The 20,602-nt window shown below is 40.9% G+C and overlaps 1 protein-coding gene across 1 annotated transcript; it reads left to right on the forward strand.

Annotated features, from left to right (window-relative positions):
• The first annotated feature begins 1,043 nt into the window (after positions 1–1,043).
• On the forward strand, positions 1,044–19,981 carry adamts12 (ADAM metallopeptidase with thrombospondin type 1 motif, 12). The gene is made up of 24 exons (XM_063489102.1): positions 1,044–1,423; positions 1,566–1,924; positions 6,735–6,912; positions 7,067–7,275; positions 7,357–7,440; positions 8,213–8,337; positions 8,440–8,589; positions 9,398–9,541; positions 10,944–11,088; positions 11,176–11,268; positions 11,421–11,566; positions 11,749–11,918; positions 12,534–12,667; positions 12,843–12,963; positions 13,875–14,119; positions 14,330–14,471; positions 14,590–14,716; positions 15,370–15,580; positions 15,712–16,866; positions 16,962–17,114; positions 17,310–17,486; positions 17,962–18,108; positions 18,237–18,390; positions 18,580–19,981. Exons 1-24 carry the CDS (start codon positions 1,306–1,308, stop codon positions 18,693–18,695), a joined length of 4,803 nt encoding a protein of 1,600 aa, XP_063345172.1. The 5' UTR covers positions 1,044–1,305; the 3' UTR covers positions 18,696–19,981.
• Positions 19,982–20,602: the final 621 nt, after the last annotated feature.

Here is a 20,602-nt window from a genome sequence, read left to right on the forward strand (position 1 = left end):
AATAAAAACAGAAAGAGAATACAGCTGAAAGCCAAGCAGTTCAAAGAACACTGTTGCCATTGCAACTTGATCTTGATACTAAGGTTAAAAGTATCCGTCCATCCAGACGCTAGTGTAGATGAATCACTGCAAAGAAATTTCACGTCTAAAAGAGCGTCTGAATGTGCCTTCCTTCTATAGCAAGCTTTTGAACGAGTGAATGAGATGAGTCGCCCCCTGCTGGCTATGAGAAAAAAAAATGCAAGTTTTAGACAATCCCGGATTGCCCCCTTGTTTTTATATAGGTTAGTCTCTGGATGTTTGAGAGTGGGCAAAGACCAGAGCATTAAATAATCTAGCATTCATTTATTCAGTAAAACAAGCCGGCTCATTTAAATATATTTTCCACACAGCTTGACAGTGGAGTGATCCCGCTCATGGCGCCGATTGGTTAATCGTTCATCTTTCACCACGCCCACTCACGGACACTTATTTTTAATAATTAAGAAACCAACGTTTCACGTAACATTATCACGTCACTCAACCTAGTGAGGTGGACAGTTGGTTGAAAGGGTCAAGGCCAACACATATGCCTATAAATAGAAACTAATACGTAACTATACTGAGCTAATTCATTTTTACAATCTTCAAAGCACAGCACGCTATTCCTCCTTTGTTAGCAGGGCTTTGATTTTTGAATGACAGGTATTTAGTCTTATCATAGAGCCGATATTGCTCCTATAAAACGGGATGATGGACTTCGTGCGTGCACGTTTGCACATCTTTGCAAAGCTTTAGAAAACTCTGCAAACTTTTAACGCCCATGCACTAGTGATTATGCCACTGGTAAAGGCTGACTACGTAGCGTAGACAAATGCAAACAACAGTTTTGATTGCTAGAGCTGCTGGATTTAAACTGATGCAAGCAATGGTCCATTAATTTTATTTGCGCGTCGAGTCGCATTAATGATGCGCCATCTGCGGCGCAGGAGACAAGTCTCGACACAGGACGAACCGGGCTACTCTCTGAAGCTTGCTCTTCTGTGGTAGCTTCTTGTTCTGCTCCCTCTGCTCCCCCTCACTCCTGCAAGGAAAATAGACACTGGTCCAAAGAACACTCCTCCCCTCCTTCCTCCACAGAGACATTGCTTTCTCCCTCTTTAAACCATGATCTGGCTCCCAGCTTTCCTCGGCGCATGTTTCCCCTCTGAGCTTGCTCGTGTCATGACACAGTGCAGCGAAGGGTCGCAGTGGTCCCCTCTAACGCCACGGGAACCCCAAAGACGTGGACTCTTTTCCAGTGCTTTGAGTTTGGTTACATGAAATATGCCATGTTCGCAGGAGTGCACGGTTCTTTTTCTGCTGCACTTTGTTTTGAGTTTGGCAGCTGGCCACGAAGGGCTCTCGGTCTCTGGCAGTCTCCTCTCCTTCTTTGCAGAACAAGGTCAGTGTGCTGTGGTGCAATTCTGTGCATGGCCCGACTAAGTGCGTGACTAAAAGAATTTGTATCGTTAAGTGCATATCACAGTCAGTATGCACTAAAGGTAAAAGGTCTGTATAACCTGTGTTTAAACGCTGTTTTGTAGGTCATTTGTCAGAGTCAGAACTGTCCATTGTCCACCCAGTGAAAACCGGCGCAGATGGAGGATTCATCTCCCACTCTTTGTCTCACCACTTTAATGGTGGGAGAATCAGGCGAGACTTGCAGTCCCATTCTCAAGAGAAACAGGTTTACTACAAGGTAATCTTCAAGGGAAAAACCTTAATGTTCAATTTGACTGCAAACAATCACCTGGTTTCAAATGACTACATCGTGGAGAGCAGGAATGGCAGTGCCAACAGGACTGAGCATCGTCTTTCTGATGGAAATTCTTGCCACCTTCTTGGCACCGTGGAAGCGTCTGATGTGCGAGGAACTGCTGCCATCAGCACCTGCAGTGGGCTGGTAAGGTGTCACAGTGTTTTATAGCTGTAAAGGTAATTTTATGCTCACTCTCATTCATCAAATTGAGCTGGTGGATGCTTGTGTTTAAATCAACATGCTTTTATCATGATTTTTTTTTAATTACACCAGATAGCAGCTATCACTATGGGTATACTGGTATGCGGTTTAGGCAACTCCTCCATCTGACAGTGCCCTGTCTGTTAGTTTGCTCTTCAGAGACTTCCCGACACTGTTTGCTGAAGGACTGTGCTGCAGACCTTCTGACGACTGCTGCTTCTCAGACTGACATGAGACCCTTTCCGTCTTCCTTGTGGTTCAGATGTTTTCGTCTTCTTTCACCCTCACTCACTCATTCAGAAATTTGCATTCATGGATTATCTGTTCCTTTAGAGACACTTTGCAAACGCCAACAGGATGTGAGAAAGTTTCAGTAATAGATCTTGGCACATTCTTGTGCGTGAGTGGAGCAGTAAAGTTTGACAGATGGAGAGAGAAGTTGAGTGCTTTTTTTTTTTTAACTTGGGCTATAGTGTTTCTGTTCAAATAAGCAGTTTAACTACAAAGCAGAGAGGACACCTGGAAAAAAAATCAGAGTGATCCAATATATGAAGAAATATTTTTTTAAATACGACGTGAACAATTTGTGGTTCACTGATTTCTGAAAATTTTAAGTTGTAATCCATCTATTCAGCACACAGTCTTATTTCAAAATGAACTCTGGGGTTTTTGTTTACACAATATTACAACATTTTGAAATGGCTAAAAAGTACGAGTATGTAGAAGAGGATGAACTTCCTGCCTTTGAAATGATAGGATGTGTCACTTTTAGTCACAAAGAATGTTTCAGTGTTCATGTTTGATTGTGTCACAGCAGGAATTCCACTCCTGCAGGGTCTTGCCTCCTGCCTCTGTGCTATGTGTGTGTGGGTTTCCCTGCATGTTTACACAGTTCATTTGTAACATGTGACTCAGGACGAGACCAGAATGACAGCCAACCTAGCAACATAATTTATATCTGACCCATTTCACAGCCGCTCATATAATCATAGAAGGAAAAATGTGTTGCGTCACTCAAAAATCCACATATCTGCAGCCTAATGGCGTTCTGGGGATTTTCCTGCAACACAGAATTCCCCAGTTAGTCCCTTCACTCCAACCTACGAGGGAAACTGCTCTGATTTATTACACGGACTTTCTGTTCTGTGAAAGAAGGTTTATAGCTGCTAAACCCAAACAGAGACCACTAAACAGCTAGACTCAGCCAGACAGATGTGGGAGTGAAGCCCTACCAGCTGCTGCAGAGATTATTCACCCTCACGAGACAAGTTGAAGTGGACTACTTACAAATAGGAATTCAAAATAATTATTTGTTAATGTTGCACAAAACATGAGTTGCATGCTTTTGCATGAATAGGAAGCAAAAGGGATGGAGAAAAATGCTTTATACAGCTCAGTGATTCCTGATTTTAATTTATATCCGCAATTAAAATTAATAATAACACAGAGTTGGTTCAGTTAAATTGTTCAGCTCCTTTGTGCTTTGTTTTAGTGAAGATAATTTCTCTATAAATCTTCTCTGTAACAGTTAGCATTGTTGTTGTCTTTAAATTCAGAGCTGACTGAAGAAAACAATATAAAATCTTTACCTGTCTTCCATCTTCCTTTGGTCGACCAACAACACCAAAAAAAAGATATTAAGTTATTTATATTGTCAGAATTTTAAAAGTTGGAACCAAAGGCAGTTTTCACTTTTTATAGTCATAATAAATGAGTTACAATTAAAATATTTGACCAAACGTGACAAACTCCACCCATTAGGCAGCAGACAATAGAGCAGTGCCATGATTCTTCGTTGTCGTAAGGCAACAGTGAAGCTGCTGTTACATTAATACCTCCAACTGCAATTTTAACATCCTGCTTCTGGTTGCAAAAACAAGGGTGCAGTTGCTCAAACAAATACACTTTTGCATTACACTGTGTCTTTACAGCATGCAGGTAACCCCTCACCTTTTCTATTTACTGCAAACATGGAACCATGAGGTGGATAGCAAAAGGGTGGAAAATGCTTTCACTGTTCCTTTTATGTTTCTATGGTAAAACCATTAATTTAGGTAAACCTAAAGCTTTCTCAGTGGAGACTTTTCTAATCCCTGAGGCCCAACACGAAACAAGAATTTACAGGTTCAGACCTATTATACTGGTATTTTCCCCACTTAAATGCATGTTTGTTCCACCATGCACATGAAAAAATGGCAATAATCTTTTTGACCTCTCAGGAAGAAATGAGCTCGCACATAGAATCATCTTATGAATTAAAAAGAGAAGAGAAGTAAGTGTAGGGAAACATGCAACTACTGATAAAAAGCTAAGAATAAATGCACGTTTGTTTGCCAGTAAATTGTTGTGATTAATCATATTGCAGTAACAAGCACCGTTTGACCCCACCTCTCCTCGTGTCGCTCTAATCACTGCAGAGTCCACAGGCTATATAACAGAGACTTTATTTCAGACCTAGTTGGCCAGCACTCAGAAACCCACAGAAGCAGGAAACAGAAGAAAAGGAGTTCCATATGGCTGATGTATTTAGAGCACAGACCTGTGTTATGGTAACCTCCCCTGGCTTTGCCACCTCACACCCAAACAACATGCTGCCTCAGAGAAAGGGGATTATTGGTCAAGGGGGGCTAAAGGGGAAAGAGCTGGTCAAAGTGAAGACTGATATCCAGTTTAATGCTGTTGTCACAGAAATTCAGGATTTCATTCTTCAACATCCTTCACTTTGTTAAAATGGGAAGCAAAGTCCTTGTTAGTATCCTTGCAAGTTTCCTTTGTTTGTTGAGCAGAGGCATCACAGAAGATCTGTACCTGGTCACAAGTAACATCATAACCATACTGTATAAGCAAATGCAGACCGTGTTCCACAGTAGAACAGCATTTGGTATGCACATCATGCAGAGAAATGGTCTCAGTGTTTGGAAGGGCCTCCCTGTAGCATTCCTGCTTGGCTGATCTGTACTCCACCACCTGTCTGTGTCTGCTGGGACTGACTTGTGTTTTCCCACAGGAATACATACAGGAGACTATGATAGCAAACATTACCAACACAACTGCCCATCACATGCTTGATTTATTTTCATACAGTCTATGTTTTTCTTGCAGGAACACGATACAACTCCAAAAGCAAAGATATGATGTTATATTATTCCAGTCACATAGTGTTTGCATGAGATATAGAGAAACAGTGAAATCAGCTGAGTGTTCTCTGCACAGGGCCTTAGGGAAGTCTTCCCAGCTGACTGTAGATATATCATCGTGCATGCCTTGCAGATGAGACCACCGCAGCTCTGGGAGCTCTGGCTGAAGGCCACGCTCTGAATAAGTCCTCTTTGACCTTTATCAAAATTGTCTTTAATTTTCTTTAATTTTTTTCTTTAATTCTTTAATTGTCTTTAATTTGATATATATATATATATATATATATATATATATATATATATATATATATATATATATATATATATATATATATATATATATATATATATAGGTAAAGTTTGTTTAGTACTTGCAACACCGTTGCTTTAGGAATGACTGAAAAAACAGTCCTGAGCAGCTTGTTTCATAAATTCATTACAGCATATAGGGTAAAGTAATCTTTTCAAAGATTGAACTCCCTGAATCAAGCGATGGGATATTCAGCCAGTGACTTTTTTCTTCTTTTAAGAAACAGATGTGAAACTTGTCAGGATGACCCAGAAAGCTGAAACTACTACTACAGTAAACAGTGGGGTAGATCCCCAGAACCACAACCAGCCAAACCATAAATACTGCATGGCCTAATTTTTCACATCTGCCCTTGGCTGCTGAAACTATCTGAAAAAATCCAAGAATCATGTTCATGTTTTTAAAACGTTATTTTTTTTGTTCATTGTGCAGTAAAGAAAAAGAGCCTCTCTTTGCTCAGCCGCACTGACGCAGACTCTCTTCTTTCCATTCTACTGTTGAAAGACTGTTGGTCGTATGTCTGTCAGTCTGTGTTTTGCCAGTTGGTTTAATGAAGGAGGGACAGGTTCATCCTGGATCAGTCTGGGCATGTTTGGACTTATCTTGATTAAAAAAATAAAAGCCCATACAAACACTCACAGAGTCACTTTAACTTAAACAACTTGCAACATTCCTCTTGAATATGTTTATAAGCAGAAAAGTGAACAGATTTGCATTTTATGCCTGATTGCATGCATGTCCTGTATTTTTTCATTTGCATTTATGTGTGTGTTCACCAGTAGACCTCACTGAGCGGCAAGTGAAGAAGCCGCACCAGTAAGAACACGTATTGGCATACTTAGCAAGAAGTTGTTGTATTACTGCAGCAGCATAGAGAATGTGCCTGAGGGAAAGGGAAAGGCTGATATTCAGATCTGTTCACTAATGACAGCTTCCACTCAGATGGAAATTACTCTGGAGCAACGTTTTTTAGCAGGTTTAAGGGAACGCCAACGCCTCAGCTTTGTGGTGTGGAAATTGTAGAAGCACTATACTTTTTGGTGATTTGTTGTCAGGCTTTTAAGTGGTGCAGCACAATAGTATGCTTGATAGGCTTCTTGTTTCACTCACAGTCTGAGAATGCCTGATGTTAGGCTTTAATCCACATTAAGTCTTTGGCATGATTTGGGGATAAAATCTGTGACTGAGTACAATACAATGATGTTGATTGAGAGTGTAGATTTGCCCTAAAAACTAAGCTTGCTATACCCACACTTAAATGTTTTTACTGTACACATTTATTCCATCAATGTATTATTTTCCACAGAGAGGCTTCTTCGCCTTGGCAGAGGGACACTATTTTATAGAGCCTGTCCAGAAATCTTCTGATGATCCTGCAGGGAGTCGAGAGCCCCACATTATCTATGCAAGAGTTTCTACACAAAGTCAAAGAAAAAAACGAAGTCCTGAGTCCAAAAAGACGCCCAATCCCTGTGGAGTTCGAGGTGTGTATGTGAGTCCTGAATTAGTGTATGGCGTGTTTGTGAGTATTCTTCTGCTGGTGTTCAAGGATTTTTTTTTTCCTCTGGCTGTTCTTGTGTCAAGAAAGATAAGCCACAAGTGTACTGCAAATAATGTCTTCAATTATTCATGCTTTAGATGCTCCAACTGACTCCATCCAGGTGGAGATGGAGAGGGAGGAATGGGAGAGGGAGCATCGGAGAGGGGAGGACCAGGGTCAATCGCGTTCACGGCGCTCAGTCAGTAGAGAGCGTTGGGTGGAGACCATGGTGGTGGCTGACTCCAAACTTATCCAATACCATGGCAGTGATAATGTGGAGTCCTACATCTTCACTATCATGAATATGGTGAAGGGTTTGAATGAACTTTTTTAGTTGGTGTAAAGGTCTTTTAAAGCCTTTTACAATGAATTCTCTCACTGTTGACAGGTGGCCGGAATCTTTCATGATGCTAGTATTGGGAATGCCATCCACGTCATCTTGGTGCGCCTCATTTTGCTACATGGAGAGGAGGTACTCTTCATCTGAATGAAGTCTTTAAGAAACCTCAATGTGCTTTTATAACATTTGCTTTGGCAATTCTTACACTAAATGTGGAACAAGAAAAACAGAAATGGATTTGTGAAAACTGAGCTCACTTTCCAGGTTAGTCTGAGATAAGCTGGACAAACTTCTACAAATTTGCATAGTTTTCTAATGTGTAATAAGGAGCTCTGATGTCTTGTATATAATGTGTATGCCTTGGCTTACGGCCTTACCACACCCCAACACACCAGATCTCGTCCAAAGCTAAGCAGGACCATGCCTCGTTAGTACTTGAGTGGAACACTAGGTGCTGCAAGTTTAGAGTGTATGAAGCTTAGATGTTAGAGCAGGCTGCTTGAGTCTGCATGCCAAAAGGTCTTTGGGAAAGATACTGAACCCCAGTTGATCTCTGATGTGTGCATCATCGTGTGACTGTTAAACAGAAAGCACTTAGGTCGAAGGAATGTTGTATAAAGCAATTGAACTGTTTGCGAAGAAGAGTGCAATATAAGAACAAGTCCATTTAATAACCACATTATTTGGAAAATGTGAATGAAAATTAATCAGTTCTGACGTCTCACCCCTCCTGACAACATCTGAAGCTCTAGGTTACTTCTTTACACCTTATAGTACACACTGAGATCTGCAAGTATTGAAGACAAATGTTATCAAGTTATTTGTTAACTGTTCTGTAGCTATAGTTTAAAAAAAAAACCCAGAACAACAAGTATGTGAAATTATTTGTTTGTGCTCGTTGCAGAAAGGGTTGAAAATTGTTCACCATGCAGACACCACCTTGGCTAGTTTCTGTGCTTGGCAGAAAAACCTAAACCCCCAGAGTGACACACACCCGGCTCATCATGATGTGGCTGTGCTGATTACCAGGCAGGTGGCAGATAACCCAGCATACATCGGCACCCTCAAAAGCTTAAATGAAATGTTTATACAGATGACATACAGATGACTTGCATGCGTCTCCCCCTATAGGAAAGACATCTGTGCTGGAATGAACCAGCCATGCGAGACTCTGGGTCTGTCTCATCTGTCTGGGATGTGTCAACCCCACCGCAGCTGCAACATCAATGAGGATTCGGGTCTACCTGTTGCCTTTACAGTAGCTCATGAAATGGGCCACAGGTCAATATGTGTGTGTGAGAGAGTCTGGATTTGTAATGACTGTGAAATACTAGAATATTGTAACAAAGAAAGCATCTGTAGTTCCTGTGTTCGGTTACTGTCTTCAATGTAGTGTCATAAAATCTCCTACCATTAGCTCACCAGCCTATTAGTGGACTGCTGGTGTGCAAATAATGACTAAGTTTCTAATAACCTGAAAGAAAAGGAAAGGATACCTGAGAGTCCTGTTGTATTGTGGGTGTAGATCATGTAATAGCACTAAAAGTGAAATGACAGAGGTGTTGGGTTTCTTTTTAACTTTAAAGAGACACAGAAAATGATTATGTCTCAAGTTTAGTTAAATCCAAAGAATCATTTGTTCCATCAGAGGAGGCTTTAACTATAAAATGAGAGCTGTTCCACGTTCCATTCGTGGTTAATTTTTGGTCTTTTGTCATGTTCAACTTTGGTTAAGCACCGTTAATGTCAACAGCTCGACTGATGTCAAACCACACCATATAATGTAGAAGTTATGTCTATTTGTCTTCTCATTATTTTGTTTGTGCAGTAATTTAAAGTGCTTTTCCACTTTTTACTGTCATGAAACTCTAGAGTAAGAGTTATATGTACACAAACAAAAGTAAGTCAAATATCTGTTGACCTATTTCAAATGTGGAAACAAATGTGTTACACGGCTGGGACTCAGCACATTCACTCATTGTGATTGCTCCATTATGGCAGTGTGAGCCATAAAGACCACTATCCTTGTAAAATACTTCTGTGTAATCATGTTATCATGAATATTAATGCGGATTGTGTCTGAACACAGCTTTGGAATTCATCATGATGGCCAAGGGAACGACTGCGAGCTGGAGGGGAGACATCCGTTTATCATGTCCAGACAGCTGATGTATGACAGCTCGCCTCTCACTTGGTCTTCCTGCTCCAAAGAATACATCACACGTTTCCTTGAGTAAGCCTGAATCTGTACTTTTGTCTAAAGTGGGTTAGTTTTAGATCTATTTGTCTTTGTCAAAAATGCATGAGATGTGTGCAATCTGTGGGAATTTCCATGTACCTTTTTCTCTCTTTTTTTTTTTTTTTTGACAGCTGCACGGAGATTTAACAGATATGCTAGTGTGGATTTGTATTGAGGTTGTGAAATTGATCCAAAACACACATTGGGTGTGGTGTGTGTTGGGGGGGGAACACAGGCTATTAAAACAAACATGCAGTAAACCATGGCTGCAATGGCAAGTTTAAAGTGAGGCAAAGAACTGAAGCAGGAAATTATGTAAATGACAGAAAAGTAAGAAGAGCCTAAAGTAACATTCAGAGGGTGGCAACCCCTGCACAAGTATCTGCAAAGCTGGTTTCACTCATTAACTCTGGACAGCTTAGGATGATCAGGCCATAGCATTGTTGGGAATTGTTCTATTTATACAACACGACTTAAACACGTATGCAATCCTGGAAAAACTAAATTTCCAGTTTATCTGGGCCAGACATCTACATCCTTACATGAAGATCCACTGGTAAGAAATTTTACATCTACAGAAGTGCAAACATATATGGTCAATCGATTAAAAATATATTTGTTCACAACACTTTAAAAGTCCTTTTTTAAATGTAAAATCCTTCTTCTCACAAACAAGGTCCTGAATAATCAAGTCCTATCTTATCTTAAAGACCTCATAGTATGATATCACCCTAATAGAGAAATTGGTGCTGAGACTGCTGGCTTACTTTTGGTTCCTAGGATATTTAAGAGTGATGTGGGAGGCAGAGCCTTTAGCTTTCAGGCACCCTTTCCATCGAACCAGCTCCCAGTTTGGATTCAGGAGATAGATCCCTTCTTTCTTCTCTGTTAATCATTAGTTATTATTAGTTATTAATTTCTGCCTCTCTTGCACAATGCGTCTTGTGTCCAATCTCACCCCCCTAACACCAAGCCAGTCATGCCAGATGGCTGCTCCTCCCCAAGCCAGGTTCTGGCAGAGGTTTCTTTCTGTTAAAAGGGAATTTTTCCTTCCCACAATTCCCAAGTATTTGCTCATGGGGGTTCGTCTAATTTTTTAGGTTTTCTTTGTATTATTGTGGGGTCTTTACTTTACAATATAAAGCGCCTTAGACCAACTGTTCTTGTGATTTAGCCAGTTGCCACAAAGTCGAGGTCAGAGCTCATATATGTGAACTGGCATATTTTTGCTATTATAATTTCTGCCTTTTTAAGTAGTTTTCCCAGGTTCTTGTCTATTTAAGTGTTAATGTCTAGGTCTCTTTGCTTGAGTTTGAGCATTCAGATTTTCTTCTTTGACTCCCAACCACCATACCCTGTGATAAACAAATATCATATCTTTGTTTATCTGCCTTAGTCGTGGTTGGGGTTTCTGTCTGGATGACCGTCCTTCAAAGAGGGACTTAACCACGCCGCTGGCACGCCTCGGTGTACGCTACACCACACATCACCAGTGCCAGCTCCAGTATGGACCAAATGCTACCTTCTGCACTGAGGTTGATGTGAGTATTGCACAAGCACAGAAAAGTAAATTTTGTAGAAAACACTTTCTTCACTTTCTTATTGTTTTGGGGTTATGTTTCTTTCAGAATGTTTGCCAGATTCTTTGGTGTTCAGTAAATGGTTCCTGCCGCTCTAAGCTGGACTCACCTATAGATGGTACTCGCTGTGGACCAGAAAAGGTGAATTGTGATAGTCTAGGTTTTGTTTCCTTGTGTAAACAGGGAGGTACCAGCAGCATCAAGAAGGTGGTACTGTCACAGAGACATCAGCATTGTCTTATACCAGCTGAAGTGGTATTTAACTTATATCACTATTCTGTATTCTAATCCAGTGGTGTATCTCCGGAGAGTGTGTGATTGTGGGTAAACTCCCAGAGACAGTGAATGGAGGCTGGGGACAGTGGAGTACCTGGTCTTACTGCTCCAGGACCTGTGGTATTGGAGTTCAGTCAGCAGAGAGGGAATGTAACAACCCCAAGTAAGAGATGAGTCTAACACCCATTTGAAATAGTTTTCACACTGTATGGCTATAGAATTGTTTTTTTGTTTTTTTGTTTTGCAGTTCACAGGTTTAATGTCATCTGCCCCCAAAATACTGACATCGTGCTGATTTTTTTTTTTTTAACTGGTTCGTTCAAAGTGTGCTGCTCTTTTCCACAGGCCAGAATTTGGGGGCAAGTACTGTACCGGTGAAAGAAAGCGATACCGGACCTGTAACACAAAGCCCTGTCCAAATAATATACCAACTTTTCGAGAGATGCTGTGCAGTGAGTTTGACACTGTGCCTTACCACAATGAGCTCTACCAGTGGATCCCTGTGGCAAACCCATGTAAGTACTCACAGCCTTAAATATGCAAGAAGCTTGATTTTTCAACATGCCAGTGATCACAAACACTGCCAATGCATTTAAATCACACCTGAATAGCAGATCACACAATAGAACACTGTCAGTCATAGGCTGGTCTCACAGTACAGTACTGTATATTTTACTAAAATTAAACTTCCTTTCTATTGGTAATGATTATTTTGTGTAGTGTGTGAGCCACACAAAAAAAATTGAGACCCACAGATATAAAGTGGAAGATTAGTAGATGTAATAGTATGTGTCAAACAAAAGGGGGCAGCATTTGTATTTAAAAGTCCACACTGATGCAGCTGCCAACTACATTACAGCTCAGCAGGAGCACAAAACTGTAACTCACTTCCTGTCTGATGTATTTTTGTCTTTCTTTTCTTTTTTTGTGTTCATATCACTTTTATTATTGTCAATCACTATATCTTGAAAATAACAGAACAGAATTCTTTTCCCTTTTTAGCTCTTTAAAAATATATAACAAAATACTCTCACGTCTTAAGTGAGAAGCATGACTCATAACTGGCTCAAATAGACATTTTAGCAATTTGACAACATTAGCAATTTGTTTCATCTCACCGTTATCCTCAGTAAATCCCTGTGAGCTTCACTGTCGACCAGTCAGCCAGTATTTTTCTGAGAGGATGTTTGACACCGTGACAGACGGAACACCGTGCTTCATGAACAACAAGTCCAGAAACATCTGCATAAACGGCGTGTGCAAGGTAGTGTGGCTGGGTAAGAGACAAATAGAGACTGGGGAGGGCTGTAGTGAAGCAGGCTGATACACTGCAGAGTTACTAAAATGTTAAAAAGGGATGTTTTATGGAAAAAAAAAACTTGCATTGAATTGTTATGTTTTTGTTTTATTTTAATGTGTTGTGTGTCTTTGGTTTCTAGGAGGTCGGCTGCGACTATGGCATCGACTCAAACGCAGTGGAGGATCGTTGTGGAGTCTGTTTGGGCGACGGCACAAGCTGTGAGACAGTTTATAAGTCATTTGATGAAGAAGGAGGCTTTGGTGAGTGCAACACAAGGAGTATTTTCAACAGCTGGAAACAAATTAAATTATCTCAACATGAGACATCATGCCATTACAAAATTGTGTTGTAACGCAAAACAGACAACCTATTAATGAGGAAAACTTTGATGTACCCACTAGAAGAGTGTGAAAACAGAGAATTCAAACATGTCTACAGGCACAAAGTCATTCGAGGACAGTTCATTACCATTACACCATTGTGTTGTTTCTTTGTTGTCATGGCAGCCATCTTGTCCACATAGTGCAGCTGTTTGTCCTGCTGTACTTGGCTGCTGTTACGTTACGGTGTGTGCGTGCATGCATTTGTAGCTACAGGCCCGTGTTTGCATTTGCCTAAAGATTCGCATCTTGTGCTGCTTTTACTGCGCTCGGAAAAGTATAACTCACCTGCCAAATCAACATGCCGCCAAGACAGATTCATAGAAAAATTCCCTCCTTTCTCTCCTCTCGCTCTCTTTCTGTGTGTTTGCCCTGCAATGCATCCTTTCCAGATAACCAGCCCAGATGTGTGAGACTTCAAAAGACTTAGACCAAGGGCAAACCTCCCCCTCCTTTCACAAACACACACCTTCCCACAAACATCATTAAACTCCAGAGACCCACTCACTGCTGTTTTCGTCCTCCCCCACCCCGCCCCCCCATCTACACAATAAAAAACAGAGACAGGGCAGTGCCCCCCACGCTGAATGCACACACGTACAGTCACAGACATATGCACAAACGCGTGCACACACACACACACACATGCCAACCACCCCCACAGACGTATCCCACCCTCTATTAAAGATCAGAGGGAAACTGTCTGGTAGTCTGGATGTGAGTGTGGCAGCAGCCATGGTGGGCCATCCATTACTCTGCTGTGACTCTGACTCCCCTCCTGAATCTCCCAGGGTACGTGGATGTGGGTGTAATACCTGAGGGGGCACGGGACATCCTGATAAAGGAAGTGGTGGAGGCAGGAAACTTCCTGGCTCTGAGAAGCGTGGGGTCAGACGAGTACTTTCTCAACGGCAACTATATCATCCAGTGGAATGGGGAGTATGAGGCCGGCGGGACGACGTTCTTCTACGAGCGCAGTGGGAACATGGAGAATCTCACCGCTCCTGGACCCACCAAGCAGCCAGTCATGCTTCAGGTAGGTCGTCATATTACAGAGGTGAAACATTTTTGATATGTATAGAAGCTATTAGAGAAGTAAATAAAGTTCCCTGCACTTTATTGTATCCCATACAATTAAATATCTCTGGACACTTAAAAGCATAAGACAAGGAGTACAATATCATATTGATGAGATGGTGAATAGAGTCTCCTTGGAAAGGTACTCATAGTTCATGTGGTTGTTCAGTTGCTATTTCAGGAGAAGAATCCAGGTATAAAGTACGAGTACACCATTAAGAAGACCAAAGAGACAGAAAATGAGATCCTTGAGCCTATTTACAGATGGAGACACGGAGCATGGACAGACTGCAGCACCACCTGCGGCTTAGGTCTGAGTCACATTTCAGTAAAACAATTTTCTTTCTTTATTCTCTCATACCTAGTAGGATAGTTTAAGGATTTTTGATAGGATCATGATATTCTTTCTGGATTTTTGTCCTTTCTTAGGTGAGCAACACCAGCCTGTGCGCTGTTTTGAAGTGGATGTGGGCGTAGTGGATGAGTCTATGTGTGACCCAGACAGCCGTCCAGAAGATAGACACAGGAAGTGCAAGAATATGGATTGTCCTGCAAGGTCTTAATATTTTATATTTTTTAGCCTTTTTTTTTGTCACAGTCTGTACTATTATGTCCAAAAGAATTGCTTGAAACTTAAATATTTCCATTTATTTTTATTAACTTTCATTTAAAACCTTATCCTTACAGCTTTGGTTTGCAATTAACCTGCCCTGTTGCACTGTGCTTGATTAAACTAATTAAAAACAGTGAAAATAAAGGATTTTTATCACAGATAAAAATTCACTTTGTTGGTTTGAAATCTCAATAATTTGTTTTAATGGCTAAAATGTGTTTGCATCGAAAGAAGTTTAAATTTATAGTTTTGTTTGCTTTAATCGCATCAAAGAGTTCATCAAAAAAAAAAAGAAAAACGAGTTCCTATAAATCACCAGTTGTGGACAACATTTTATTTAGCCAAGTTTGCCATTTTAAAAGTTTAGCTTATTTGGTTAAATAACAAAGAACTAAATTCAAAAAATGCACTTCTTTGGTTTTGGCACTGAAATGCAGGTATTGAGAATACTATAAAACATTTTGAAAGCTACAGCTCTGTTCGCTGTGTGATAAAGATAACAACATTGTCCGCTTGCCTTGCATTCCCCATTTATTTATTTGTTGCCAGTGGTCTCTTTATTCACCTTCTTTTCCTGTCTAACTCCTTGCCCTCAGGTGGTGGGTTGGGGGTTGGCAGCAGTGTACAGCCACCTGTGGCTCAGACGGACTGAGGAAACGAACGGTTCTCTGTGTCCGCACAGTGTTGGGAGAAGAAAGAGTGCTCCACCCTGTGGAATGCAAGCATCTCCTAAAACCAAAGCCTGTGGTGCCGTGCAACAGAGACGTACCCTGTGGACAGGAGTGGCTAGTTGGCAACTGGGAAGAAGTAAGCCTTTTTCTATGAATTTTATTTGCTTTTGACTTGAATCTTAAAGATCACAGACTTTCATAGCATACTGTAAAACCTTTCTTTATTTGTAAGGTAATGTCTTCTTTGTGTTCGTTTCTTCTTTGCAGTGCCCTGTCACATGTGGAGGAGGTGTTCGCTCCCGTCTAGTCACCTGTGCACTGGCACCCACAAAGACCTGTGACCCCTCGACTAAACCTAGGGCCAGATCACTGTGTGGCTTGCAAAACTGCCCAAACTCAAGTCTTCGTAGACGATTTGGGCCTGCATCTAAATACCGCCGCATAAACATCACTAAACCTCACTCCACTAAGCATCCTGGTTCTCCTTCATGGAATCCCATGACCACCCCGGCCACTGCTGCACCTACAACTGCTATCACTAGAACCAACAAGCAAATTACAACTACCATTTCTACCACCATCTCCCTTTCAACTCCTGAAATAATAAATGCAGATGATCATGACTTTAACAGCATGATGAGGAAAAATGAGGGTGAGAGAAGGAAAGTTTTCCCAGTTAAATCCAAATCTGCTGAAAAGGATGGGGAAGCAGATGAAAAAAAGGTAGACGAGGTAGAGGAAGAAGAGGAGGGTAGCACTCCAAATGTGCTGCTCTTCACCCCAGGATATGATTATGTTGTTGATCCGATGACAGAGGAGGACAGGATTATTGATCTAGATGTTTTTACCACAGCTTCACCACTGAAAAATCCTGTTAAATCAACCACAACAGTATCACACTCACTCATCACACCCACTCTCCAATTAAGTCCACTCACTGTGCACATAACCAGGGCGCCAACCACATCTGCATACTCCACCCCACACACCAGTACTGAAACGTGGGCGAAAACCACTCACTTTTTATCTGACCCCCACACCACCTCACATGTTAATCCCCCCTGGACACACCGGGTCGCGCTGACCACTCCCATGTACAAGTACCGCTCAGTCACATCAAAAACTGGTTATCACGCAAGGAAAGCGCCTTCTACAACAGCAAGCAAACAATCCACCATGACAGCATTACCACAGCCCACATTAAAGACGAATAAAATGAAGAAGCTTGCTGTGACACCCAAAAAAACCACCACTGCCACTCGTGCTAAAAAGCCTACATCCAGGGACAAAGGTAGTCAGTCTAAGAGCCAAAAGCAGCGATCGGGACATCATAAGAGCAGCTCAGGAAGTGACCAAAGCAACTTGATGGCCATAGAGCCTGTCGATGTGGATGTATTCTGGGTTGTAGGAAACTGGAGTGAGGTACTTTATCAGGATGCTATCCTACTCTCTAACTACAGGCTTGACATTAATGGTAATGTCTGAAATGTTTTTAATCAGAAGTTTCTCCTCCTCAGTGTTCAACAACATGCGGGATCGGAGCAGTGTGGAGGACAGTCAAGTGCAGCTCCCAGAACGACGAGGACTGTGCCAACGTGAAGAGACCTGAGCCTGCTCGTACCTGTCACCTGCAGCCCTGCGCCACCTGGCAAAGTGGCAGCTGGAGCAAGGTGAGTAACGTTAGATTTCCTCCAGTCACTGAATCTGATAATTGCGCTTCTTACTTATTAAATATGCTTAATACTTAATTGTACTTACACTCATTGTCTATTACTTTTCCAAATGAAGTTGGTTCATTCTGACCCGATTTTTTTTTTCTTGCCGTTTGTTTATGAGTCATTTAGTGTTTATAATTTTCTCCAAAGTGTTCGGATGATTGCGCGGTGGTGGGAAGGAGGTACCGTGATGTCCAATGTGTTGATTCCCAGACTAAACGTCCTCTCAGACCCTTCCATTGTCAAGTAGTGTCCAGCAGACCCCTTAGCACCTTGATTTGCCCCCACAAGCCCTGTATGAGCTGGAGTGCATCACCATGGGGACCGGTAGGAAAAGCATCCACTCACATCTCTATATATGAGACGTTTGTAATCATGTTTATAAATTTTTTTTAAAAAAAATAGAATTTTTTTGTCTTTTTCATCTCCAGTTGTGACTATAGTTTGGACTTTACCTGCCTTGGCTTTTTAGATTTTTTGTCCCCCTTAAATTCAACAATGCTTTGGAGCCTTGTGAGCCTGATTCTTTAATCTTGAAAATTATCATCACTGTTTCTAAAGCTGCCCATTTTTATTTATTTATTTATGTATTTTCAGATTTTGGTACCATTTCTACTATTTTCATCACAAGCCACAGTTATTTCTGTTCTACTGGAAGATGTGGCCTGAACTGTATGGCACTGAGGATATTTTTTGCCACATGGTTTTTCTTGTGTTACCGTTACAGATACAGTTAGAAGAGACTTTATTACAATCTTAGAAAAAGAAAATTCAACCTTTTGAGTGCTTTTGTCTCTCTCAGTGTTCTGCCAGCTGTGATGAAGGTGTCAGAGAGCGCCTGGTGTATTGCCCTGAGCCTCATCGCTGTAGCAACACACTCAGGCCAAACAGTACTGAGCCGTGCAGTTTAAAACCGTGTACTTGGTGGAAGACTGGGGACTGGGAAAAGGTCAGCTATACTTTGCACATTTAATGAATCTTTAAATGTTTCTGTGCAATATAAATTTATATTAATTAGGTTTAAAACAGAAGTAAACTAAACTATAATTTTATATATTTTTTGGTGTGAATTTGCAGTGCTCTGTGAGTTGTGGTGGAGGCCAGCAACAGCGTGCTGTCAACTGTGTAAGCAAAAAGGATTTGGCTGTAATGCCAAACAGCCTCTGTGAGAAGATTTCCAAACCAGAAACACTCAGGAAGTGCAATATGCAGGAATGCAAGACAAACAAAGGTTTGTATGCCAAAGTAAATTATTTGGATGAAGATTAGCAAAGCAGATTACCTGTTAAAACATGAATGCAGTTTCCATTACGTTTTGTTTCTTGAGTGAGAGAGGGAGGTGTTTTGGTCAAAATCACTTAAATTTGATATTTGTATGGCTTTAAAGTGTTTGCTCTAAGGTTGTGTTCCTTGTTTGCAGGTCCACTTTGCAAGAAAGACACCATGTCCTCTCGCTTCTGTGACAAGCTGAAGCGATTGGGTCGCTGCTCTCTCAGGTCGGTCCAGAAACAGTGTTGTATCACCTGTGGGACATAGGATGTATACGGTCCTGGCTAACTACAATACTTACTGTATCCTTCTGAAATACTGGTATAAAGCCATGTCATCCACAATCTAGGAGACCAAAGTATTAATGACCACATCAACAAGCTCCTCTTAATCAACACAAACAAACAAGGATTTCTTTTTTCCCACCAATTTGGGGTTTTGTATTTTATTTTATTTTATTTTTTCTTGAAATATCAGAAAGGAAACAAACCAAAGCACTGATGGTACACATTTGGACCGTTACAAATATTGGAGATGTTCAGTGTTAGAAGAAATGCTTGAGCTATACGATTTTAAATATTTTCTTGGTAAATCTAAATGATATTTGAGAAGCACAATTCAAAAGTTATAAAATCTCACCACGTAGTGTCATAAATTAGGTTATAAATTAAGACAAACAATGGACATTTCTTCTTTCTTAGTCCTTCGGAAAATATCTTTTTGTACTAAAGGTGCTTTTATAGGTGATGTGCTGATGATTAACAGCACATGTTACTATTCTTTTATGTCTTTCTGAGATGAATGGTAAATACAGAATGTAAATAAAGATGTTCTAATACTGATAATCTCAGACCATTTTCACACATGAACTTGGGTGCAGTCATTGTCTGAAGTTATCCTTCCTTCATTGAGCATTATGGAGACGAGACAATGACCTGCAGTACTCATACACGGGCTTAATTGGTAATCGTATGGACTTTGTGCTGTGGAGCTGGTGGAGCAAAGACACTTTAATGTCTTTTAATTTGAATTTGCTGTCACACAAATCCCATGAATAATTCCTAGAAAAGTTCAGGGCTGCAGTTCAGTTCATGCGCGAAAACGGTTTAAGTCGATTTATACTTTTTATGAATGAATTTCTTTTTTTCTTTTAAAAAAATGCTTGAACATGTGTTTATGTTCTGAGCTGGCACTGGATGTTTACATTATCATTGGTATATGTTCCTGCTTTTAGTCATTGTTGTTACGATTTTAAAGGATAATTAAATCAGCTGCAGAATCTGCACAATCCTGCAGTTAAACCTGTGGTGCTTCTCCTCTGGTGTGAGATTTACCAATGAGAAGAGGTGTTGCAGGTCATCCCTCTCAGGTCACTCTAAAGTTGGCCACTGTGTTTAATGTGATGTTGTACAGGCATTATCATTGTCACGCCCTGGGTATGTCACCCTGACTGATTTGTCCTTCTCATGGCTCCATCAATAAATGTGACGATAAAAGAAAATTGTGCTGAACATCCATTTGTAAATTTACACCTACACTGTTGCTTGAATACCACAAGTATAAATAACAATATTAAAACCCAATCCAGCCTTCAATAACCTTCTTTCCATAAGCGACTTCTACTTTGGGACCTTTTGTGTCGACAAGGTCATTCTCACCTGAAAGTGCCGCATGCTGATGAATGTGTAACACCTGAATCAGCAGCACCAAGCTCTGTTTCAGGGATTGGGTTCAGCTGGCCCAGATTTATCAGGCTCCTCTGTGCAGGATAACTTGACACGAATGGACTTTGCCCTGATACACGCACCCTGCGGCTGTCATTCAAGCCAGAGACCAAAAGTTAGTCAGCAGTAATGGAAGGAGTAACACAATACAGGGTCAGTGTGGAGACTCGTGTCCTAAAACCCACCAGTGAGTGTGTGTGCGATCTCTCTGCGTGTTTTCATGACGAAGCAAACACCCATCAGTCGTATTACTCAACCACATGTGTTGCTTAATAAGCAGTTGACCTCAAAGTTGGGGAATAACTAAAAATATCCGGTTTGATTTCAGTTTCGTGGTGATTGTAACTTCCTTAGTATGAGATTCTATAAACAATGATTATGATTAATGACACTGGTTTTCTGATGTCATACGTAGTTTTAATCAATGTCATCTTGGATTTTTCATGCAAC

This window comes from Pelmatolapia mariae, linkage group LG12 (genome assembly GCF_036321145.2).
Source record: "Pelmatolapia mariae isolate MD_Pm_ZW linkage group LG12, Pm_UMD_F_2, whole genome shotgun sequence".
Taxonomy (NCBI): Eukaryota; Metazoa; Chordata; class Actinopteri; order Cichliformes; family Cichlidae; genus Pelmatolapia; species Pelmatolapia mariae.

Bases quoted from the DNA above. Each gene is read 5' to 3' on its own strand.
- adamts12 (XM_063489102.1), top strand. From the start codon at position 1,306: ATGCCATGTTCGCAGGAGTGCACGGTTCTTTTTCTGCTGCACTTTGTT. The intron at 7,441-8,212 runs GTACTCTTCATC...TGCTCGTTGCAG, and splicing joins TTTTGCTACATGGAGAGGAG to AAAGGGTTGAAAATTGTTCA. The intron at 14,120-14,329 runs GTAGGTCGTCAT...GTGGTTGTTCAG, and splicing joins AGCAGCCAGTCATGCTTCAG to TTGCTATTTCAGGAGAAGAA.